Source organism: Liolophura sinensis, chromosome 8 (genome assembly GCF_032854445.1).
Source record: "Liolophura sinensis isolate JHLJ2023 chromosome 8, CUHK_Ljap_v2, whole genome shotgun sequence".
Taxonomy (NCBI): Eukaryota; Metazoa; Mollusca; class Polyplacophora; order Chitonida; family Chitonidae; genus Liolophura; species Liolophura sinensis.
The window spans coordinates 51,495,786-51,510,409 of record NC_088302.1 but is presented as its reverse complement, the minus strand read 5'-3'; the positions used below and the strand labels follow the sequence as shown (position 1 = coordinate 51,510,409).

At 39.9% G+C, this 14,624-nt stretch overlaps 1 protein-coding gene across 1 annotated transcript; it reads right to left on the bottom strand.

The window, feature by feature from the left end:
- Positions 1–2,426: 2,426 nt before the first annotated feature.
- On the bottom strand, positions 2,427–6,284 carry LOC135473997 (uncharacterized). The gene is made up of 2 exons (XM_064753973.1): positions 6,131–6,284; positions 2,427–3,681 (listed from the first exon to the last, which is right to left on the bottom strand). The coding sequence occupies exons 1-2, from the start codon at positions 6,164–6,166 to the stop codon at positions 2,563–2,565; spliced, it is 1,155 nt and encodes a 384-aa protein (XP_064610043.1). The 5' UTR covers positions 6,167–6,284; the 3' UTR covers positions 2,427–2,562.
- Positions 6,285–14,624: the final 8,340 nt, after the last annotated feature.

The window sequence follows — 14,624 nt, the reverse complement described above, 5'->3', positions numbered from 1 at the left end:
GACCTCATTTGGTCGCCTATAGTTCTGAACAAAATCGTCATTGAACCCTTGTTTTTGTCAAAGGAAGGTCTTCTCATGTTCTCCTGCCTCCGATTACCAGGAACAATTCAGGCCCAAGTCATTTAACAAATGCCGAATGATGTATCGGTGTGTTAAAAATCTAGTTAATTCTATCTTGCGGCCATCAGTAACCATGTGACATGCAGTATACCAGTTTTATTTTTATCTGGGGAACTTATCATTTCTAACCAGTATTTCAAAACTTAAAAGAATCTTTTTGCAAAGCACACTTATTCTTCTAACTTCAATGTTCACAATATCATATTTGTGCAGTATTTGAACTCCAAAAACTCATTTACAAATTTTGGTACGCAAACGTTACATATCAGCTGATGATCTTACAAAATCACCTGCTTCAGAGTAATGATGAAGTATAGGCAATACATTTTTGTGGAAATGGTTCAGGTAAAGTTTTTGTTTCAGATCAATAAATTAATACAACTATTTCTGCATGATTTTCTTCTTATCTTACAGTGGATATTGCGCTAGCAAAGGATCCATCAACTGCGAAAGTGATGCTCAGAAAGAATAAATAATAAATTGCTTACAATTTGTAACTCTTTGTAAGCAAATGTAAAATGTTTTAGAAACAGTAACTGGACATATCAGTTTCCAAGGCATTTCATATTTCATCCTACTTACATATATATGATTCTCTGGTACACTGAAGAGATGGAATCGAGGGAAATTATAAATGTTCGTCTCTTAGAACAATTGTCAAAAGGCTAAAAATCTATTTATTGGAAGGATCAAAATGTTACTTCTAATAATAAGATATGTTTTGGTTAAATTCGCAATCAGCCAATGTTAAGGTGCTTGCGTAAGTCGATATTCCAATATCTTTCACTGATTATAAACCCGAAGGTGAAATCTAAACGTAAAGGTTAATACAAAGATTTACAATAATTGCAACGTCAACTATGGGCAATCGCTATGGAAGAATACTTTAATTATGAAAGAATAATTTTATAAGTTATTCAATATTAAACACCAGAAAAGATGTATTAAAATAGTACTGCCTTGTTCAAAAGGGTCATACAATAAGAGTAAATGTGAAATTGCACAGTTATAGTTCTGAAATAGGCTACTACGATGTATTTTCGTTCGATCTTCGCAACGTAAACTGATCATATTTTCAAAACAAATTTATCGTGGACGGATAGCTATCACAGAAATAAAGTAGAGATTTCACACCTTGGAATCAGTCTTGGTTTTCCGCTATTTGATCGTTGAGCTGGTTTGCACCGTCTTTGTTGGTATGCAAATTTATTGACCACTGGAAACACAAGGAATAATTTCAATAATCAATTTGTGGAAGAAAAAACAGACTTGCATCTCTTTGGGTCTATCAAATTTATGGAGGAATCAAAGGTTCAATGACTTTCCCACGTGAACGAAATGCCACATTTCTTATTCGACCGGGAACGGTTGAATGAATACAATTGCCTCATGAGCACAGGATTAATAGCATGTTTTAACGTTTGATTTTTATCATTATAGTGTGTTAATACTTTGAGCAAAATATATTATACATAGACAGCATTTTCTCACTCCCACCGGAAGGCATTTGGCATCATACTGTGTCACACACATTATATAGTTCATAATACTCAATGATGATGTACACATTTACAAAACAGTACTTCCTGTTCAAAAGCATGTCTTAGGTTGCACACCTGAGATTTGCAGTTATATACTTTCCTGTTTAACTGTTCCAGCAGTAATGACTACACTCGCCGCTTATAAGTAAACCTTGTGTATGGACGTAATAATATTTTTTATTTGTTTTGGATTTTACGCGATATGTAAGAATATTTTTTTCGGTGGTCGCGTTCGTGAGTTGAAACCGGCCCGGATAGCACAGTTGGTAGAGCGTCCGCTTCGGGAGCGGTAGATCCAGATCAGTCCTGGGTCGAGTCACACCTAAAAAGAGGAAGTTGTAACTTCCTCGCTTGGCGTTCAGCATGAAGGGTATAGTGCAACGACTGGTTAACCCGTATCAGTATAATGGAGGGGGCGCCTCACCTGCCTTCGGTAAGTCGTCTCAATGAAGCAGCACTAGATAAAAGAGCGGTGGAAATCCGTCCTGCAAACAAGGAGGCACATTACATACACCCTCAAGAGACCTTCGCCGTCTTATGACTAAAAAATTGTTGAGTACGTTGAGAACCTCAAGCACTCACTCACTCACTCGTGAGTTGAAGAAAACTGAAAGAGACAGGAGACGCTAATATATCTGACAAACCTAATAACTTAAAGCGGCGCTCGAGAGGGCGGGAACTGGATTTGAGCACAGTCGGATTGGTCAAGAGCCGATGGATGGCGAAGAGAACAAGCCTTTAACCTAATGAGCATTTTATGGCCACTACATGATAATTAGTTTTATTTGCTGCAATTATATACATAGAAACTTGGATTTTACAAGTGCTGCATGGAGTATTATACATAACAAGTGTCCAAAGTATATAACAACTTTGGCATGAACTTCACACCCACTTTCTGCTACGCTGAGATCACTTGTGCATTTTGGTTGTTGATTGTGCTACTCGAACAAGCTCCTTCTTCGTAATCCATTGACAAGGCATCAAGATCTACATTCCTTACCATGTCATTTTGAAGGTAGCGCAACCCCTGGTTAGTGTTTCGACAGAACGCAACCAGCCGGCCCCAGACACTGCCACATGTCATTGCTAACTCGTCACACTGGATCAACGCGTAGAAGTCTAAGAGGTTTGTAACGAGGTTATCACTCAATGTCTCTCCCGCTGAGGTTGACGTGTCGTCGCCGTCTATATAACGCTGAGAGCCGGAAACTGTGAAGACGTTGCTAGGAAACCTTTGCCGGGTCTGCCTCACGAGATCTTGATCTGCTGTACTTAACAAAATCCTGGTATTTTTGGAATGTGAAACTTTATCCAGAAACTTCCATATAGTGTAACCCTGGTTATGTTTTTGATCTGTCTCACTAGCAATAACACAGACAAGATTTGTAGATAAGTTGGATTTAAAGTGATTGCTGTACTTCAACACAGTGTGCTTGAACTTTGGCTGAGGTTCAAAAAGGTTAAGAAAAGTTTGATAGTACGTTCCGGAAGCAGTATTGCCTCGTAGTTTTCCTGCGTAACGTGGATTTTGGTACAGCGAATTCCAGTAATATTTATGCAGCTTAATATACACGACTTCTTCTTGGAATTCCAAATCTAAATCCATTGTCTTCAGTTTGCTGCCAAATTCATCATTAAACATATAATTGTAATAATTACAAGAGGCGAATCCCAATGCACTGGGATTAACAATCCAGTTAAACTTCACTGGTTTTAAAAGCTGATGTAAAGGGGCCGGCTTTGTAAATATAATCCCAAATTTTCTGGTAGATAAAACTGAAAGTATGTAGGTTGATATTATGCCGTCAAGCCGTAATGGTAGCTCCCCGCAGCTCTGTCCATAATCACAGACGTATATAATCCATCTATCACGATGGTACCCTAACAGCACATGAGAAATGTACGCAATGAAAGAGTAACTTCCCCTGTTGCATAAAGGTGGCGCGGGTGTAAGGAGTCGGAAATACAGCCCAGTGACAAGGAGACTAGCGACAAAACAGTTCACGGCCACAAATATCTGAAAAGAAATGAGAATTTGTTAATTCAGATGACAAAGCATAGCGATCTGATTACATGTTGTTGTTGTATTCTACACATCTATAAGCCAAGAACATTACTTAAGTCTACATGAGTTAAGTGTCACGTACATAAACTCATTGTTATTGAATGTGTATTTTACTTCAGAAACAAGTAACATACACATGATCAAATCCAGAATTATGAGAGCTTTCGTTATGAAGTTTTATGATGGTGAAATTAGCACGGTGAGATGGCACTTTGAAAGAATGAATGGATGAATGAATGCTGTTGGGTTTACCTCGCCTTGACAGTATGTCAGCCATGTCTAAGCCAGAACATCTCTGAGCCAGGAAGCAGCCTTATGAAAAGAGGGATAACTTATCTGTGACCTGCCTATAGGCCTATAAAACAATTATGTTGACCGCAAGGTTATTTATCCGCTTATCCCAGCGGTAGCTCCTGGGTCAATCCTGGGTCGAGTCACACCTAAGACATTAAAAAGAGGAAGTTGTGACTTCCTCGCTTGGTGTTCAGCGTGAAGGGGATAGTGCAACGACTGGTTGACCCGTATCAGTATAATGGCTCGGGCGGGGCAGCTTACTTGTCTTCGGTAAGTCGTCTCAGTGAAGTAGCACTAGATAAAAGAGCGGTGGAAATCCGCCCTGCAACAAGGAGGCACATTACATGGACTCCTTCGTCGTCATATGACTGAAAAAATGCTAAGTAAGACATTAAACCCCAAGCACTCACTCACTCGCAAGGTTATTTGGCATGAAATTATGTCTAAAGCAGTGTTATGTATGACATTCAACGTGTAAGATATATAAAACTGGGTTCTCCTGTTGTACGTGGAAAGGTCTTTCAGCAACCTGTGGATGGTCGTGGATTCCCCCCGGACAGGTTTCCTCCCACCGTATTGCTGGCCGCCATCGAATAAATGAAATATTCTTGAGTACTGCATAAAACACAAATCAAATAAATAAATAAATAAATAAACGTAAAACTGGGAACTTGGCAAAACGTGAAAATCGCACACAACGTATGCATATCCGAGGGGTTTCCTTTGTGAGATTCTGCGCAACGGTCTGTTAATTTAAGAACTACTATAGGTTCTCTGTTTAGGGTTTATTACCGCTTTTAAAATGATTAGGGTCGTTACAGGTACGCCCACATTATGATCAGATCATTTAAAACCTTGTCTCTAGTCCAGTTATTCGTGTGCAATAACATTTGGTCACAAACAAGATAACATCAAAGTGATTTCAAAGAAAGTATATGTGAGGATTACGCTGTGCCCTCATCAGATAAGTTACACACCCCGAAAGTGGGTACAAGTGACAGATGGTGTACTTTTTTGTTTATATCAGCTATGTATATCTACAGCTTAAGACCCCAAAAACATGATTAAATATGTGAAAGATTGTCAACATTGTCAGGAAAGAAAACGCCTGAACAGCTTCATATCGTGTCACAAAAAATCTAGGATAATGATTCCATTCTTTGTACACTCACCTTTCTCTGCATGGACCATAGAAACTTCTGTATAACCCCATATAACTACATTTGTATGTAGGCCTACAAGTCTGCGCGGATTCGGAGATATTGGGATAACTCTAGTACAATATTTGATACTCTAACTTCCTATCCAAGGCTAATAAACCAAAACTATATATTTACTCAACGAAAGTATTTTAGTTTATACAAATATTTTCTTCGTAAAAATGCATTTTCTGAGTTTCTGAGTTTCTTAACACTTACTAACTTAAACAAAAAAATCCAACAATACCGGGAGAGAAAATGAGGTGAACCTATCTGTTATTATCTCCCTTTTCTACTGTCATCTTGAATCACTTTTGGCCAGTGAGCTACGTCCCTGTATTGGGGTCGGCGTGTTTTCCGCAGCGTTATGGAATGTGACCTAGAAAGGTCGAGTTGTAAGTTGTCTGTAGGCCTACAGCTACCAACACCTGTTTGTATGGTATATCCATATATATGTTATATACTTAGACACACCTATACGTGGATGTATCAAACCTGCATGTGTAGTCCATGCTATATATATATATATATATATATATATATATATATATATATATATATATATATATGTGTGTATGTGTGTGTGTGTGTGTGTGTGTGTGTGTGTGTGTGTGTGTAGCATATATATATATATATATATATATATATATATATATATATATATATATATATATTTATTAGCTAATACAGCTTATAAATACATAAAATGGATAGGCTGTGTTCTGCTTGATTTAAATGACATTTGAACAGGTTAAAATTTAAGCCAGCAGTGACATTGAATCACAAGGTCATAATGAACACGTGCACACCTTTAGGTAGGCCTATGATTCGAGTTTGTTTAGTGGGTCATGACTTTGTATGTGGAGCGCTGGACCTACAAACTAACAGTTCCGTGATCAGTACATTACCTTTTGTTTGGTAGTCATCGCTGTTAGTGCTACCATTTGACCAACCGCCCGGCCTGTAACATGCTCATAGGAGACAAGAATGAAGCTGTAGCAGGTGGGTAGCCTGCACAGGTATCCTGTTCAAATTTAGAACTACGAGCATGCTCTGTCCTCCTTCTCCTGCGGCCACGGAGAGAAATAACGAAGTGTAAACTCTGTTGTGCAGCTATGCTGAACCAAGGGACAATACCCTTGCTAGACAAGTGTTTACAGGGTCTTGCAGCTCTGAAATGGTAACATGTTTTCCTAGTACCGATTTATTTATTGGATTGATACTTTACCCAGCTCCCAAGAATATTTCACGTATACCAGCATTATAATATTTTTACGTATAGCCAGCATTATGATGAGAGGAAAAGCCACGATCATCCGCAGGTTGTTGTCAGGCCTTCCCACGTAAGATCGCAGAGGAAGCCAGCATGAGCTGTTTCCCAGTAGACTTGCATTGTACGATGGGAACGCGGCTAGCATTCACGAAGAGGCTCTCAACTAGGACGGGCGCTAATAGTTGTCGCGGAACTGATCCGCATTTCAACCCACAAATGTGGTAACGAGGACAGAAAACACATTACATCCACAACGCTTCAGGTAGCCTAGTATAGTAGTAAAATGGTGGAATCGCTTCAGTGTATACCAGAGCATAGAAACTTTAAGTAATACTTTGATTTAAAAACAAAACAACAAAAAACAGGTCTACAAAGTATTTTGAAGGCAGGCCGAATCCCCATTCAACAATAACACCAATCTGGTGAAGAGGATATTGCTGACACATATCTTTGTCATCTCTATAGGCTTACTATACATTAAGTCTACTGACTTTTCTCTGTCAAGTGTCTTTATATTATCCTATCTTTAAGTTCATTTTAAATTTGGGAGATTGTGATGATAATTGGGAATTTAGCCGTTGGTTCTGTTGAAATAGCTAATGTAGATATGTAGATGTAAATGACTGACCTAGTCATCAGGTCACCGCTGGATCGAAGCAGCCAGTTACGTAAGGTTTGTCTGCTTTTGTCAGATCTGGCGCGGCTTATGTTATCGATTGCATTATTACAAGAGCCGTACTGGCGCCCATAGATGCCCTGAGGCTGCTGTTACTGCAAGTCTGGCTAACAACCAAGCCCTGAACTCAACACATAGAAGTCAACAGAATAAAAAGCACATATGTTGCCAGAAATTGATTAGGTATACAAGCTGAAGATAGCTGATGATTCACATTTTCGAACTATCCAAAAGGATACCGTAAACGTAATATATACTCCCGAATATTTCACTTATACTACGGCGGTTATGGCATTATGGTGGGAGGAAATGGGAGCTATTGTTTACCGTCAAATTGTATGGACAGACCACTGTGTTACTTGGTTGACACTTTTATACATAAATAAATTTAAATACAACAACTCATTGCACTTGAATTTACCGTTTGACCATGCAAACCATACACGCTATGCGGAATCATCACCGGACCACACAAAGGACGCACATGTACACCTTAGACAAGAACATTCCAGACTTGTTCTCCCACATACGTGATTGAATTGCACAGCTATTATTGGACGTGGTCGCAAAAGAACGGGACAAAATACCTCTCGATTGGGCGATTATGGCTTAACGCTACGTCGACAATATTTCAGCCCTAGATACCGTGTGACATCGTCTACTATATTGCTACAAAACTCTTGTTTACATTTGTTTCGCCCTATCCGACACTGTGGACAGGCTGATGGAATATATCATTTTAAAAAACACAAGATGTGTACCACTGAATTGCGACAAGATTGCATCGGTACAATAATACTATTTGTACCTTGCATGCATAATCATACTCTTGAAATGTAAACCAAATCGTGTAAAACTGGCACATATTGCTTGCATCGTGTGCAAACAGTACACATTTGTTTTATGAGACTAGTTAAGATATTATATAACATTAAAATTTATCACAGTTATAACACAATATTTTGCCCAAAACAGGCTGCATCCGTCAGAATGGACGTTATATTATAAGACGGGGAAGTGCAAGAAACTCAAGAGGCGAAACTAACTATAGCTGTAAGTCACAAGTGATGACACACCCGTAAGATCACTTCTTTTTCAGTTTGTCCTCTTCCACAGGACAATAAGCATGTGTCTTATAAAAAAATGAAAGCATGCACTAAAGCGATGTAGGCTATATAGGTCATAAAATCGAAAAATGGTAATTTACTTAAAAATCCTTGTAAATATCTTTTTGTTATCGTTAGACACTGTAGAATGGGGGGAAATCACTGAACCACAAATGCAATTTTCTGAGAGAAAAAACCTGGGGCACACAATTATGCACCAGTCAATCAAATAAATATATAGCAGTTGGAACTTTCAGCCTTGTAACACGCTACGCATAAAATGTTAATGTTAATGATAGACGACCACATGTACTCTCAAGTAGGATTTATGTATGATTTCGCTATAACTTACACATTACCATATACCATATCTTAACAACCCATTCTAATCGATGATAACACTTATTTAATGCACGACGACTTATATCTTTTCACTCACACAAAAGTATGTTTCCAAAGAAAAAAAAATAAGAGAACGACGAAGATTAGAACTCGTCCTATGTGCTATGTGTTTTTCGCGGTGACCTCTTTTGTTCACTGTACCGTGGATGATTCCTGCATGGGAGACTATGGTAGAAATACGGATTTTAAACTTGCAAAACTATGACAAACTGATCGCATTGTAAAGTTTACATTTCACATTTGAAGACAAACGTTAACTAAAACAAAAGTTTGACATCATGTAGAAAAACATATAGGGAAGTTTCAGTAAAAATATTTTTATGGTTAACATCCCTCTTCATAAGGTAAATTAAAAACACAGTGCCTCGGTTGATAGCAAAATTGTTGCTTTTGATCGAGAGTGCATTTTTGACGGGTTAGTATTTATTAACTATCTCTTTTACGGCCATATAATGTTCATGGGTTGTTCGACCAAGGCTTATTCTTCTGATTCGGTAATTTACAGAATTGTGCTGGGATTTTGAAATTAGCCCGTTGTTATCATTTATCCTTTCTTGTCGGAAAATATTGGGATAGGCGTTTGCTGAAAATGACAAAACAAAAGGCTCAAGATAAAATGGGTATAGGCCTACTGCTGCCTGTAATGTACTGGCAAAACTGGCAAACTCAGGCTTTATAGGAAATTACTAATTAATAATAGTTAATAAACTAGTAGGGATGATGCCTCAGACATTCGACATCTATTTTACCATAAGAACAAATCTCTTTAATACAGCAGATGTTTTATTTCTTAAACATAATGTGTACAAAGTGGATTGTGTCCATTTTCATTTTTACTTTCAGCGAAGTTTCTATACCCTTTTCTCAAATGTCAAGTCACTGTCATTCACATCCACATTAAGTAACATGACAAGCCGCCATGTTTGCGACTGTCGCCTCCCTTTTAGTTTACAGCACAACGGGCCATTTGGCTAAAGATTACATTTCTGTTCACCACACTTATATACACTATGTACTTGTTGAGAATATATCAATCTTTATGATGCACACAGGTTTCACTTGTATCACGAAAACCCACATAGTGGTTTGTTCTCATCGCTACAGCCTCCAGTCAGAGAACTGGGCCATCATGGAGTCCATATGTGTATCAGGAAATGTAGAATAATTTCTGTGATCTGAAATGAAAAATCATTGCAGTTGCATTGTAAGAAACCTTTGGAACTCATTCATAGTAAGCTACCTACGTCAGAAGCATCACAGTGTATTATGCGGTGTAGTTTGTAGGATGATACTTTCCCGTCTTTAAAATGAAGTGTATATCTAATTGTACAATGACTTCTACCAAATAATGCAAAAAACAACAACAACAAAAAAACAATAAAATAAGATATAAGAAAAATGAAAAGGAAAAGACAGTAACTTACAATTACTTCTAAGGATCACACTTGTTCCGTCGTTTTGTGTTGTGAATTTTTTACTCCATTTGGCGTCGTTTACGTATACCTCTCGAACTTTGATTTTGTTACAACCACCTCTACGCCATAGTTCCTTGAAAACCCAGAGCCTGCGGTTGTCCAGCGACCACCACCTGTTATAGCGATAAACCACTTCCATAAGTGGGATATATCTTTTCTTTATGCGTCGTTGTAATAGGTCATCCAAAGTTTCAGTCAGAGGAGTTCCATCGCCAAAGTATCGTGATATACTGCTGTGGGTAAACCTTATGTCTCGCGGCAGCAAGAAAATAATGTCATCCGCCATGTTGCCTCGCCGATGACTGAAACTACTCTGTGAAGAGTCACTTGACAATAGTGTATGTCTTGACCTACTTTCAGTTTGAACTAGACCGGCCTTCACGTATCGGCATGCCAGACAGTCACAGTCTATGGTTTTTATTTTTAGATGGTATATGCTACAGACTGGATACTATACTGTAGGCAGTATGAATATGCTACGGATTGCTATCGTCTACGGTCCTATTCGATATATATGTAACAACACTGATATCACATGTACATTCATGTACATACATGTGTCCAGTACACATGTATGGGTCTATCCTGTAGGTCTAAAGTGTCACACACAAAAAACTATAATATACACATTAGAAAACAAACAAATCTCGTGTAATAATAATGATTTTACTTTTAATCACTCGCACAACGCATGGGTAAGATGACATTTAATTTCAGAATTACTCCCCATACGAGTCTAAAGACAGATTTACAACCTTGAACCGTGCAAGTCTGCAACCCGTAACTTTAAGAGTCAAATTCCATTAAAAAAAGTAACACAGTAATAACAAAACAAGAGTGAAACAAAAGAAAACAATTAGGTGTTTTAACAGTTTCAGTAGTACTTCCGTTTATACTCAAGATAAAAATATTCTGTCGTTTGTCTGCATGTGGATGTCACCTAAATCATTGGCTCTGCCATTGTGTCCGCCTCCACCAATCCCCTATACCGCTCCGCCAATCACCAGTTTATACTCCTCCACCAATCCCCTATACCGCTCCTCCAATCACCAGGGTATACTCCTCCACCAATCCCCTATACCGCTCCGCCAATCACCAGGGTATACTTTTCCACCAATCCCCAATACCGCTCCGCCAATCACCAGGGTATACTTCCCCCATCAATCCCCCATACCGCTCCGCCAATCACCAAGGTATACTCCTCCACCAATCCCCTATACCCCTCCACCAATCACCAGGGTATACTCCTCCACCAATCCTCCTATGAACACAATCCCCTATACCCCTCCGCCTATCACCAGGGTATACTCCTCCACCAATCCCCTATACCGCTCCGCCAATCACCAAGGTATACTCCTCCACTAATCCCCTATACCGCTCCGCCAATCACCAGGGTATACTCCTCCACCAATTCCCTATGCCCCTCCGCCTATCACCAGGGTATACTCCTCCACCAATCCCCTATACCGCTACGCCAATCACCAGGGTATACTCCTCCGCCATACCATACCTTTCCGCCAGTTTATACACCTCCACCAATGTACATCCAACGCAGCCAAGTGCCCACTGCAAAATTTGCATGGCTTTGTGTTGCCCGTAAAAAAAAAATCAACAAGCATTTGACATTATACGCGTTTCTTCAAAATCCCACAAGGCTTTTCCGGAAGGGTTTTATCGGACAAAATCTTCACAGACGTATAGCAATGATCTTTATTTAGTTGTTGAAAGCTTATTCTTTGGTAGAATGACCTTCAAGAGATAATGAGATAGGAGGGGAACAACTTACTGTGTTTTGATAGTGTTATTAAATTTGCAATTAAAAAACAAAACCTTCGCCCCGGGCTCTGCCCGGTTTCCTCCCACCATAATGCTGGCCGCCATCGTATAAGTGAAATATTCTTGAATACGACGTAAAAACACCATTCAAATAAGTAATTAACGTCGTCCAAGTAACCTGCACTCATGCGCGATACAGCCCTCTTAAGGCGTTAAGGCGTATCTGTATATATCTGTTTTGAGGCTTTTGAAATGATTATTGACGCCTTAAGAGGGCTGTATCGCGCATGAGTGCAGGTTACTTGGACGATATTTTAAGACAACGTGTGTGTGTGTGTGTGTGTTTTCTTTGGGGTTTTTTTTCATTTAAAATTTAATAACACTTCTTCCTTAGGAGGCTCTACTTACGTAATATATATACCTAACAACAAGCGAAGTGGGCGGAGAACGCCAGTGACGTCATTAACTGTAGCTTCATAAAGGGCTACCATGATTATATAGATCACAAAGATTACTGTTCGGGTGGCATAGGGTCACCAAGTAATGTCCTCAGCTATGAAGGCCCTCATGTAGACTGTAATCAAAGTTAGTATCAAGCCTTGACATCACACAAACAAACAAGTTCATTTCAATACAAACGATTACGATACAGATCGCTACAGATATAGTCTGCTATACCTGCTTGTTCCGTAGTTTCTGGTCCTAAATTTTTTGGAATTCATTACCCTTAGGCACTGAATCAACTTTAATAAACTCTGTCAAAAAAGAAACGCAACCCCCGTATTTTAGAGATTTTAATATTTAGTTTTAGGACGGCACAACTCTTTTCTTATTGAAGACAGAAGTCAGAAATTTGGCAGAACAATAATCAAGATGGTCATGTTTAAAACTGTCTTTTCAAAAGTCATCTCACAGACACCAGTTGCTCACCAGGGGGAGTCTTTCTCAGTATCTCGTATGACCACCACGAGCTGCAATCAGTGCACGGCATCTCCTTGGACAAGAACGGATAAGACGCCGGATTCTCTCCTGGGGAATGGCCCTCCACTCCTCCTGTAACGCAACGGCGAGCTGTTGAAGCGTCTGTGGCGGTGGCTGACGTTGACGCACGTGTCGATCCAGAGTATCCCACAGGTGTTCAATAGGGTTGAGGTCTGGTGATTTAGAGGGCCACGGCAAGACATTGACGTTGGAATCCTGCAGAAAGTTCATTGTTGAACGTGCAGTATGAGGCTTGGCGTTGTCCTGTTGAAAAAGCTGTGTCTGTCGGTCAATAATCGGGAGAAGGTGAGGCTGTAACACGTGGTTGATGTAACGTTGGGCTGTCAGGTTCCCTGGAACGATCACCAAGTCTGATTTCTGGTTGTACGAGATGGCTCCCCAAACCATAACACTGCCTCCGCAAAATCTGTCCACCTGCCGGACGCAGATGGGCGCAAAGCGTTCATGACGCCTCCTATACACACGCTGTCTTCCGTCGTGACGTGTCAAAAGAAAACGGGATTCATCAGAAAACCAGATGCGCCTCCAGTTTTGTAAAGTCCATATCCTTATGTTGTTGCACCACCTGAGTCGTAGGCGTCGATGTAAGGGGCGTAGTACAGGTCCAATAACTGGTCTACAGGCACGTAAACCCGCTTCTTTCAGACGGTTCCTAATCATTTGAGCCGACACTCTCCTCAAACCTGGTATTTGTGTGGTAGTCACGGTTGGTTGGGCATGCCAATTACGCAGGTGAAGGATCCGGATGTACCGATCTTGAAGTGGGGTCGTGATTCTTGGCCTTCCACTTCTCGGGCGATCGTTGGTCGAATTAAAGTTGTTGTAACGGCTCCAAAGTCGGGATATCGTTGTTTTGTGAACATTTAGGTGTCGTGCAATAGTACCAAAACTTTATCCGGCTTGAAGACGACCAATGGCGATATTTCGGTCGGCAGCACTCAGTCGCGGCATTTTACCGACTGCCTTTCGTCGACGAATGAATGAATAAAATACGAAAGCACATGGGCTTTTATACACCCCCACACTATAACTGCCATTGACACGATTTGCATGTGAATGGTTCTGTGTGCGACGTCAACAGGGTCAGTCCATGCGTTGTGACGCCATAAGCAATAAAATACACTTAAGAGAGAAAAGGCAGTTGTTTGGATGGTAATCTTCATTAAAAACGTGTATAATTTCATTACATTTGGCTAAAATTTAGTTTGGAAGCGATAACTTTATTCGAACGAATTTTTGATATCCGAGGACAGGGGTTGCGTTTCTTTTTTGACAGAGTTTATTTTTACATTTCCCCATCGACTTTAACCGCTTGAGCACATCCAGTCGGTGGTTGTCCAGCGAATATCATGTTTCTTGATGTTCAACAACTTGTATCATCGGCATATCCGGGTGTTTCAGGTATCCAGTTGCCAACTTTTACAGAGTGTCACCCACCGTGTGTTTGCCATCACGGACGTTTCGTGACAAACTGTCCTGGGTGGACCGTACCTCACTAGGCCTCATAAACGTTATTTTCCCAAACAAAACTCTATATTATAGCACTGAACTGTCATGCAGATAGCTGCTTTTACTATATACCTTGCCTATTTTTGAACGTTGTGGCAACAGTGCCGCTCGTGTTTCACATGCTTATGTTGGCATGGGCAACGCGACGTCACCGTCACTTCATTGAATGACATAGCGTCTTTT

Excerpts from the sequence above, each read along its gene's own strand:
- LOC135473997 (XM_064753973.1), bottom strand. The coding sequence starts at position 6,166 with ATGGTAGCACTAACAGCGATGACTACCAAACAAAAG. Across the intron at positions 3,682-6,130 it reads CGATGACTACCAAACAAAAG|ATATTTGTGGCCGTGAACTG; the intron begins GTAATGTACTGA and ends ATTTCTTTTCAG.